We start from the raw sequence: 11,181 nt of genomic DNA on the forward strand, positions 1-11,181 counted from the left end.
GAATTAGTTGTTGTTTTTGTTATCTGCCTGTTGCCAATTTATTTAGTTCACAAGCACCAAACAAAATAATGAAATTTTAAAAAAAACACTTGATTTTTAACTTGAGGATGATTTATAATCTAGTATTTTATAGCTTAAAGAATTCTAAAACGTTATTTAAATTCTTTAAGGAAAAATTTCATGTTATTATTTTGCAAAGAAACAATTATTATTCAGTTAACGTTTGGAATTTTTTTTTTTCTGATTTTTTTTTTGGGTTTTTACTTATTTCGTTTTATTTTTAATGATATTTTTGTATGTTATTGTTGTTTGTATAATTGTGGGTTAATGACGAATTAGTTAAAACACGCGAATCCCTCACTAAATACCTGCTCTCTTTCCCTTCTTCCTCTCTAGTAATTCCATAAACGAAATTTAGTTAGTATCGTTTTAATAAACTTCAACGTTTTTTTTTAAATTTAGTTGGTTGGGAGGGAATTATTTATTATAAAACCAACAAAAATAAAAAAATATTTATTAAAAACACACACAAGAGAGACGCGCGCGCTGTATAGGTCTGATGGCCAGTGGCTAAATGACTAACAAGCGGAATATTGGACAATTTGCTACTGATTTGGGGGTAACGGAAGCAATATACAATCAACCAAGTTAAACACACACTAATGCATATTATCTAAAAAAAAAAAACAATTTTATATAAAACAAAAGCAAAAAAAATATAAATTTAACTGCACAAAAACCAACAATTTATTTTTAAAATCAACAAAATTCTTGTTTTTAAGCTGATTTATTACAATAATATTCTTTAAATTAGGTTTTCCTTGTATTTTAAAATAATTTCTTTAATATTTTCTTAGCCCCCTACAATTTAATTCAATTAATTTATTGTAAAATTTTTTGCGTTTATTCCATTTCCGTTTTCACTTTGCAAACTCTAAAAAAATACTGTCAATTTTACAGCTGTTTGGTTTTTGGCTAAACAGAGAATGAGAGAGAGAGATTAACTTGACACAAAGTGCTGCCATATTTAAAAGCTACCAGATCAAGAAATAATGTAGAAAGCAGCGATTTTCACAGGGTGTTCAAGAGATTAAGGAAATAAACAAAAAATTTTATAATTTTTAAATAATTTTGGAAATATTAAAAGAAATTATTGATTTTAAACATAATTTCAAAACAAAATCAAGACTTTAGATAAAATGTTATACAAATTAAACATTTTATGAAGACAATAAATTACTTGGAGAAAAAAAAAATTATTTTTTATAAAAAAATCTGTATTTGTCATTAGGAAAATTAAAAATTTATAGATAAATTCAAAATATTATTTAATAATGACACAAATTTGGTAAACAAAAAAAATTAATGAAATTAATTAAAATAACAATGATTTTTTTTAACAATAGAGGAATTTAAAAATATTTTTTTCAATAAATTAAATGTTTTTACGAAAATGCAAAATAGTTTTTATTTTTTTTAATGAAATAAATTATTTTGTGAAAATTTTTTATTTTTTAAAAAAATTTCTATATTTCTGATTATGAAAATTAAAAATGTTGATTGTTTTATAGATAAATTCAAATTTTAAATAAATAAAGACTACAAATTTGGTAAATAATAGCGTTTTTATATAAAAAAAAAATAAAGAATTAATTTAAATTAACTAAAAATATAAAAATTATGCAATGATTTGGAATTTTTTTTTTAAATAGAGGCATTATAAATAATTTTTTCAAAAAAATAATTTTTTTTTACAAAATGCAAAAGAGTTTTGAAGTCTTTTTTAAGAAAATAAATTATTTTGAGTAAAAATATTAATTTTTTTAAAAAATTTCTTATTTCAATTTAAAAAAAATAAAAATTTATAGAAAATTTTGAATTTTTATAGATAAATTCTAAATTCTAATGACTACAAATTTGGTAAATAATAGCGTTTAAAGTGAAACTTTATAAAAAAATTAAATAAATTAACTTAAAATATTAAAATAAAAAATAAATATTTTTTTCCAAAAATTCAATTATGTTTACAAAATGCAAAAAAGTTTTAAATTTTTTTTAAGGAAATAAATTATTTTGGAAAAAAAAAATTTATTTTTTTATAAATTCCTGTATTTCTGATTAGGAAAATTAAAAATTTAATTTTTTATAGATAAATTAAAATTTTAAATAAATAATGACTACAAATTTGGTAAAAAAGTTGAATTTCATAAAAAAATTAAGGAAATTAATTAAATTAACTGAAAATATAAAAGTTTTGGAAAGTTATTAAAAAAATTTAAGGAATATAAACATAATTTCAGCAAAAAAATAAATGTTTTTAGAAAATTTAAAACAGATTTTACTTTTCTTTAAGAAAATAAATTATTTTGAGTAAAAAATTTAATTTTTTTAAAAATTTCTTTATTTCAATTTAAGAAAAATTAAAAATTATTGAAACATTTTGTAAATTATAGCGTTCAGCTAAATTTTTTAAAAAATTAAGAAAATTAATTTATTTGGCAATGATTTGAAAAAAATAACCTACATCTGGCCACTCCTTTCAACTACAAAAAAAAATAACGGAAACTCTACAGCTACCCCAACTATAGTGCGGGCAACCTTATCCCATTGACAGCTGTTTGACAACTGTCATTATTTATTATTAGTAAACATGCACCAAATACCTGCTAGGAAATATCATAGCAACCGGTAAATAAATTTAGGTTTTCAAACAATTTCCAGAAAAAATCAAATAAACTGCGTCTCTAACAACGATAACAATAAAATTCAAACGTCCACTATGGATAAACCCCAAATGATAGAACATTTGCATCAAGCTGTAAACTACACCGTGTATGACACCAAATGGATACCCTGTTCGGCCAAATTTGTGGTGTTGGGTTCAAAACCCAATGGCCAGGGTATATTGGAGATCTATGAATTGAATGAGAATAAAATGGAAAAGGTCAAGACGGTGGAGAAAAAATCTGCCTTTAAATGTGGCACTTTTGGTGCATCTTCGTTAAGGAATCGGCATATGGCTATAGGTGATTTCCAGGGTAGACTGCAGGTTTTGTAAGTTTCAGGAAAGGATTTTTATGATATATACTAATTATTATCTTTTCCATAGAGATTTAGAACGTCCTGAGCTTCCGGTTTATAATGTAGAGGCTCATTCTTCCATTATTAATTGCATAGATGCTTTGGGCGGCAAACAAATAGATTGTGGTGCTCCGGAAATTGTTACTGGCAGCCGTGATGGCTCTGTAAAGGTGTGGGATATTAGACAGGGTAATGCTCCGGTGGTAGATATGACGCCGGATTCAACTCCGGGTGTAACGGGCTCCTTGAATGTCAAAAGAGATTGCTGGGCTGTGGCCATAGGTGATAGCTACAGCAATGAGGAACGTTGTGTGGCCGCTGGCTATGACAATGGCGATTTGAAGCTGTTTGATTTGCGCCAACTCTCCGTGAGATGGGAAACTTCTCTTAAGAATGGTATATGTGGCATAGAATTTGATCGCAAAGATATACCCATGAATAAAATGGTGGTTACCACACTAGAAGGAGGCCTTTTGGTTTATGATATGAGAACTCAGCATCCTTCAAAGGGATTCACTTGCCTGGAAGAACGTAACGCTGGTCGTTCGGTGGGTTCTAATGGCGTTATAACCGGCCCCAAAGCCACCGTTTGGTGTGCTAAACATTTACCACAAAATCGTGATATATTTGTGACCTGCGGTGGCACAGGCTCTATACGTTTATGGAACTATGAGTATCCCGAGAAAAGAAGCAAAGAGGGCTTGGATGGTTTTGGTGAGGGAGTGACGGGCTCTGTACATATGCTGCATGCTTCTACATTGTCTACACAACCCGTGCACTGTTTTGATTGGCATCCCGATAAAATGGGTTTGGCAGTGTGTGGAGCTTTTGATCAGAGTGTCAGAGTATTGGTGACAACTAAACTTAATTTATATTAATTTATTAGTTAAACTGTTAACTAAACCAGTTTTGTAGAGTTTATTGAGAATAAAAATGGATTGCTGGTTAAAATACAAAAGAAAATTTAAAAGGCCCTATAAACAATTTGAAAAAAATTTGTTGATTTTTATAAGATTTTGTAGTTTGTTAATTTATCACCAACAATTGTACTGTATTTCACTTATTTCATTACACTGTCATTCTTTGTTTAAGGGCACTGCTACATGTTCAATATATATTGTGATATTTGGATCGCAATCTGGATTTCACAATATTAGATTATTCTGCGATCTATCAATACTACACGTTCAATAAATTTCGCGATACTGGTCAATATATATTGAACGTGTAGCAGCGCCCTTACAAGGAAGTTTATTTCCTCCAGCATTGTAAAATGCCTTAATATCTTAGTTAAAATGTTAACTAAACTGGTTGCTAGAGTTTATTGAGTATAAAAATGCATTGCTGTTTAAATAAAAACAAAATTATAAGACCCTATAAACAAATTATAATAAAAATTGTAAATTTCTTAGTTTGTTAACTTATCACAAACACTTGTAAGTTTATTTAACTTTCCATTACACTCCCATTCTTTGTTTAACAAGCGTTGTCATTTCCTCCAGCATTAATTTTACCCTTTGCAATAATTCTTCATTTTCGGGAAATTGTGTGGTTTCCTTTTCAATAGCTCTTATGCAGGCTTGATCGGCCAAGCGGGCCGAATTTAATTGGGAAGTTATCATTACTTCACTTTCATCTTCGCTGTGATTGTTAATGGCCTCCAAAGATCTTTTACTTAATTCCTCACACAACTCTAAAGCTTTTTGAGCAAAAGGCTGTTTAGTGGCCCAAACTAATTCCTTGGCGGTATAGGATCTAAAAGCTTTCACCAGTTTCTCGCCCTTCTTTAAAGGTGTGGGAGCCAATAAGGCTGCCAATTCCCATACTTTAGGCTCGGAGCCATGTTTAATGCACTGATGACCCATTAGAGTAGTGGCTTTTTTCAGTAAACGTTCTGGTGTCTGACCCTTGGCATCTGGTTTGCCTTCGGCTATGGCTGTTATTGTAACACACAATACTTCCAAGTCCAGGTAATGAGTTTTTAATTCGGACAGTCTGTTGTAGGCATTCATGGCATCTTCAAAATGACCCGTATCCACCGATACCACCATAAAGTTTTCCCACACCTTCCAGCTAGTATAGTTGCACTTTAAAGATTCGTTTAAAACCTTATGGGCTCTTTTCTTGTCGCCCAGTTTTATTAGGGCCTTGGCCAAATTATTCCAAGACTCAAAACCAAAAGGTTCTAAGTGGGTGTATGTTATATAAGCATGTACAGCCAATTCCCATTTCTCCAATATTATGGCACAATAACCCAAACGCAACCATATGCTTTCTTGCAATGAGTTAATTTCCACTGATTTTTCATAATGGGGTATGGCTTCCTCATATTTCTTATGGGCAAATAGATAATTACCCCAAAATGCTTTGGCCTTGCCGCTGGTTTGCTTAGAGAACTCCCAGGCTGTGGCATAGCAATCGGGATTATCGGTGGCATTACCCAGCAAACAGTACAGCAAAACAGTAGGCTTTTTGTTTAGCTCTTGTTGTATGATTTCAGCAGCTTTGTGGCGTAAATCCAAAGCGGTATAGCAATGTATCACTTGTTCCCAGTTTTGAATTTTCAGATAAATATCCAAGGCTGATTTAATCATGCCCAAAGACATCAATAATTCACAAAGCTGGGCTTGAACCTGCCATTTGGGTTGTAAAAAGGCAGCAAAGGCATAAGAAAAGCGATCTTTTACAGAGTAACTGCGTTCGGAAAGTAATTTTACAGCCTCTTCACATTGTTTCCAACTGCGCTCAACCGTACGACGATGATTGGACTCTTGCACACAATTTAGCAGTAAAGCAGACTGTCTGACTTGCAAAGGTCCGTGTTCTTGATACAACAAAGTTTGCGTATATGGTTCCAATTCCTCATCGGCCAAACGATCTTTGGGTTGGGAACGTTTCAATTGGCGCCTAAATAGAAAAATAATTTATTCATTTTGTTGTCTATTTATTACACAAACGTTTACTTACACTTTTGTTAAGACCATGGCCTGCAAAACACTGGGTATGGTCATTACCTCATTATCCTTTTCCTCCATAAAACGTATTCTCTCCAAACGTGTATCATCTTCCAACAACAAGAGTTTGGGTATCTCTATATTGCCATTGGAAAGTTTGGCAGCCGGCAGTTGATTGTTTTCGGTTTGTTCAACCTTTAGACAAAGTTGTGGAAGAGCTTTCTGCTGGAATTTTGTGCGTACTCCCAATATACCCTCAACATTAAGTTGTACTTTCAAATGATCACATAGATTGTCTAAAATTTCATTGCATTTTTCTCCGCGATGATATTGCAAATAGGCATTGGCTATTTCTAGATACATTAAAGCCTCATATTCTTTATTATCCAATTGCGAAAGATGTTTTAGCAGCCAATCGGATTCTTGTTTAACTTGCTCCCACAGATTGGCGGTTAACTCATCGATACAGTGTTGATGAAGGCATAAATAGCGTAAGTGCCACCAGCGAAGGACCTAGGAAGTAATGCAGACATATGGATTGTTAAGATTTAAGTCAGAATTTAAAATAACCCCACTTTTTCTTTACTTACCACCGACTCCTGCTGACTATTCAACAATTTCTTTAAAATATCCTTGGCCACTAACAAAAATTCACCCAACACTACATTAGGATTAATTTCTTCACCATTCTCTTTCAACTCCTCAAAAGGATCAGCCACAAAGGACAAACTTTCTTTCACAAATTGCTCGAATTCTGGCAGATCATCAAAGGGGCCGGTAAAATTATATTGAGCAAATACAAACAATAATTCCACAGCAAATGCTAATAAATCTTCAATTTCTGCAGCAGTTAATTCATTTAAAGAATCTTTACAAGCCAACCATTTCACCAACAACTCCTGCAAATCTGAAACCTTCCATTCGCCCGTCCAAACACGTTTTAATGATTCATTACACACATCTAAAGAAAAAATTTCTATTAATTTCTGGTTTATTCACAATTATTTATACAAATCACCTTTTATATCTATTTGTTGATTAAAATTACATAAATATTGTAAATTTAAAACCATTTTTATACAAAATTCTAGAATGTTTTAGCAAAATTTGTTTAAGCACGTTTAAAAACGTTTACATTTATCAATGAACTTGTTAAATTTCTTCTTTTTGTTTTGATTATTTCTGCTTGTTCTTTTTTGCTCACAGACTTGTTGCTCACCAACACTAACAAACAAAACAGCTGTGTTTACCTAAAAATAATTAATATTTGAAACAGCCTGTTAAGAAAACCAACGGTACTTTTTTAGTTTCTTTTTTAATTTAGTGCGAATGGTTAAGAAAATTGTTAAGTGTTTGGAATTAATTAAAATTTAATAGTTAAAAGTGAATAAATTATTAAAAAAATTGTGTTAAAGATTAATATATATTCTAATGATGTGAACCCATTTAAAGTTTTATTTGAAAAGTGGTTAAAATGATGTTTAAAACAAGAAACAAAATTGGTTGCCAAATAAAGCATAGTGAAATTTAAAGATGGCGGTTGTTGGTATATAAAAGCAATACTTGTTAGAGCCGGCAGGAAATGTTGAAAGGTAATCACATAAAAACTATTAATGTCTAACTAAGTTAATAACAAGAAAATTAAAATTTATAGCAGTTGTAATAAATTATATTGCATGAACATTAATTTAGCTTGTGGCTTTGTGTAAAAGAAACAAAACAAATTGTATTTGCTTAGAAATTTTAAAGCTAGATGGCACTACGTTTGCAATAATAAAAAAAAAATAATCAAATAGTGTAGACAAAACCCATAACTAAATTCTAAATGAGTGGCAAGGGTAGATAAGGCTATAGTAAGTTGGACCTAAAATGGGTCAAAATCGGGAAAAATATTTTTTAACCCGAATTTTTTTTCATCAAAAATTTTTTTTTGTCATACATTTCAAAGTCCTTTGTAGCGACGTATATAAGGCCATAGTAAGTTGGACCTACAGTGGGTCAAAATCGGGAAAAATAATTTTTAACTCAAATTTTTTTTTGACAGAAAATATTTTTTTTCACAAACAGTTTAAAAAAAAATTTAAAATAGAAATTTTTCCAATACATTTTTTTCACCCAAAAAAATTAAAAAATATTTTTTAAATTTTGTTCAACTAAAAATATTTAAAATTTTTATTTTAAAGTATAATTTGGTGAAGGGTATATAAGATTCGGCACAGCCGAATATAGCTCTCTTACTTGTTAATCAATAACTTGATCAATAAACAATATGGATATCTAATGATATATAGTTAATTCAATGACCTTTGCAACGACGTATATTACGATATAGTAGTCGGTCCTACAATTGGTCAAAATCGGAAGAAAAAAATGTTTCTAACCCCCAGTAACACGAAGTCTGGTTATGTTTTAACTAATAGTTATACTGACAGTAATAAATTTAATTTTTTTTTTAAAAGAATAAAGAAATTTAAAAAAAAATTGCACCAAATTATTCTTTAAAATAAAAACTAAAAAATTAAAAAAAAATATTAATTCCAAAAAATAAAAATTACATAAAAATATTTTAGATTTTTATTTTAAAGAATAATTTGGTGCAATTTTTTTTTTCAGCAAAAAATTTAAAAAAAAATTGTACTTTATAACTAAGTTAAATATCAACTGATTTTAAGTTTTTCAGTGGATTTAGAAAAATAGAGATTGAGGCTTTTTGAATGATACACAGGTTTTTGGATAAAAAATTATTTGATTTTTCAACATAGTCTCATTTGAGCTCTATGCACTTTGTCCAACGTTTCTCCATTTTTTTTATCATCTCTTTCCCCTGAGACACTTCTCCAGGTTTGGAAACAAGAAATAGTCACTCGGGGCTAAATCCGGATAATAGGGTGAAAAAATGGACCATTTCGTAGCCTAATTCATGGATTTTTGCCATGGAAACTGCCAAACTTTCCAACGTTTCTTCAATTTTTGTATCCCATTCAAAAAATAAGATTGATCGCAGTTATCAAAATAGGTATTTTTTGTGAGATGATTTCATTGTTCCAGTCAAATCTCTTTCCATCGAGACATTTCTTCAGGTTTGGAAACATGAAATAGTCACTCGGGACTAAGTCCAGTGAATAGGGCGGAAAATGGACCATTTCGTAGCCGAATTCATGGATTTTTGCCATGGAAACTGCACATGTGTGTACCCTTTTGTGACCCAAGTGATTGTTCAAAATTGAAACCATTGAGCCATGTGAGATGCCTATGGCTTCCACAATGTCTCTCTCTTTATTTATGTTTAAATCAAATTTGAATATTATTTTAAAATAACGATTTTTTCCATTAAACTGTTATTTTTAGCTTTAAAATTGTTCAACATGCTTTAATTTTATTTAAGAGACTAAAAGCTTAACATTTCAAAAGTGTTATAAAAAGCTTTAGTTGAGCAAACTCTTGTTAATCAAAAAATTCACCATTAACATTTGGTTTACTCAAAAGAGAGCTTTTAAAAGTTTTGAATATAAAGCTCTCTTAAATTTGTAACTGCTCTTTATTAAAATTATAAAGAGAAACTCTTAAAATTGTTTGAATATATTTTAATGAATTAAAATTAACACCTGTTTTAAAAGCCACCAGAAAAAAATATAAACAATTTGTTGTTTTTAATAAAGATATTTAAAAGAAATTAGCTCTACATTAGACAGAAACATCTGTTAGTCAAATGGTTGGTTGAAAACAACCTAATTTGGCCATTTGTTGTTAGTTTTGCAAAGAATTTTAGTAGAAATTTATCTTTTTTTTTTTTAAATGCCCTGTATTCAATGATTTTATAATTAATTTGTTTATAATTTAATTAATTTTGTTTTTGCATTTGCTGTGTTGTTATTTTTACAATTCCTTTGTTACAATTCATTTGAACTTAAAAGTCATTTATTTATTTATTTCTTTTGTTTTTTTGTTTATTTTTAATGTCAGGGCTAAACTGTGTTATTGTAAAAATGTTGAATTAACAAAAATTTTATTTCGTTGTTATTGTAGGTACTTTTGTTTAAACAAATTGTATTGAAACTGAAACTATTATTCATAATTACGACTCGGTCGATGTGTCGGGTAATATAAATTGAAATTAGTTTATCAAGTAAAAGTTCAAAGACCTTAAAAATCGTCATTACCTAGAGACAGACATGTTAAAAGCACATGAAAAACCATAATAATGATGGTGGACTTGGCGCAAACAGTAGGCTCTACAATAATATGAATATTTAAGCAAATTTTTAATTATAAAAAAAATTTGAAAGAAAACGAGAAAAAGAGCTAGGTCGATTCTTATATACCCTTCACCAAATAATATTTTAAAATAAAAATTAAAAATATTTTTTGGTAAAAAATTTTTTTTTTTAAATTTAAAAAAAAAAATTTATTTTTTTTTTTTAAATTTTTTTTAAAATTTTTCTTTTAATTTTTTTTTAATTTATAGTGAAAAAAATTTATGACAAAAAATTTTTTTTGGTGAAAAAAAAATTTGGGTTAAAAAATATTTTTCCCGATTTTGGTCCAAATTACTATGGCGTTAATACGCCATTGGAAAGATCTTTGAAATATCTATAATTAGCTATCCATATTGTCTAAATATCGTATAATCTGTTCTGAAGTGAAGTGTATCTCAGAGAGAACGTTCTGCATCGATCGAAACAAATAGTAGTCGGATGGGGCAAGGTCTGGACTATAAGGCAAAACTTCCCAACCACTTATTTCCAAATACTTTTTAACAGGTATTGCAACTTGTGGCCGAGCGTTGTCATGATGGAATATTACAATTTCATGTCTGACCGAATCAGTTGCGTTCGGTACAGGTTCCCTCTGGTGGTCTGGCCAGATTTCAAATAGGACCCTTTTGATCCCACCAAATACAGATCATTACCTTAGCGCCATGGATATTTGGTCTTGGTATCGATTCGGCTGATTGATCGGGCTTCACACACGATCTCTTACACTTCGTATTATCGCAATAGATCCATTTCTCATCGCAAGTAATGATTCGGTGCAAAAATAATTTTCTTTTATAGCGTTCAAGCAGCATTTCGAACATGTAATATCGTCTTTCAAGATCTCTCGTTTTCAATTCGTTTGGTACCCAATTTTCCTGTTTTGGGATGAA

At 29.8% G+C, this 11,181-nt stretch overlaps 3 protein-coding genes across 3 annotated transcripts in view; 1 reads left to right on the forward strand and 2 right to left on the reverse strand.

Annotated features, from left to right (window-relative positions):
• Window positions 1-915, reverse strand: part of Prestin (prestin) — a 28,460-nt gene extending 27,545 nt beyond the window's left edge. The window contains exon 1 of the mRNA XM_065504705.1: window positions 866-915. The gene's annotated coding sequence lies outside the window, so the exon portion shown is untranslated. The remainder of the gene's footprint in view (window positions 1-865) is intronic.
• A 1,764-nt stretch (window positions 916-2,679) lies between these two features.
• Wdr92 (WD repeat domain 92) lies at window positions 2,680-4,135 on the forward strand. The gene is made up of 2 exons (XM_065504890.1): window positions 2,680-3,054; window positions 3,110-4,135. Exons 1-2 carry the CDS (start codon window positions 2,780-2,782, stop codon window positions 3,957-3,959), a joined length of 1,125 nt encoding a protein of 374 aa, XP_065360962.1. The 5' UTR covers window positions 2,680-2,779; the 3' UTR covers window positions 3,960-4,135.
• A 350-nt stretch (window positions 4,136-4,485) lies between these two features.
• On the reverse strand, window positions 4,486-7,191 carry LOC135954675 (tetratricopeptide repeat protein 27). The gene is made up of 4 exons (XM_065504889.1): window positions 7,054-7,191; window positions 6,626-6,996; window positions 6,049-6,548; window positions 4,486-5,988 (listed from the first exon to the last, which is right to left on the reverse strand). Exons 1-4 carry the CDS (start codon window positions 7,106-7,108, stop codon window positions 4,539-4,541), a joined length of 2,376 nt encoding a protein of 791 aa, XP_065360961.1. The 5' UTR covers window positions 7,109-7,191; the 3' UTR covers window positions 4,486-4,538.
• Window positions 7,192-11,181: the final 3,990 nt, after the last annotated feature.

Source organism: Calliphora vicina, chromosome 3 (assembly GCF_958450345.1).
Source record: "Calliphora vicina chromosome 3, idCalVici1.1, whole genome shotgun sequence".
Classification (NCBI taxonomy): Eukaryota; Metazoa; Arthropoda; class Insecta; order Diptera; family Calliphoridae; genus Calliphora; species Calliphora vicina.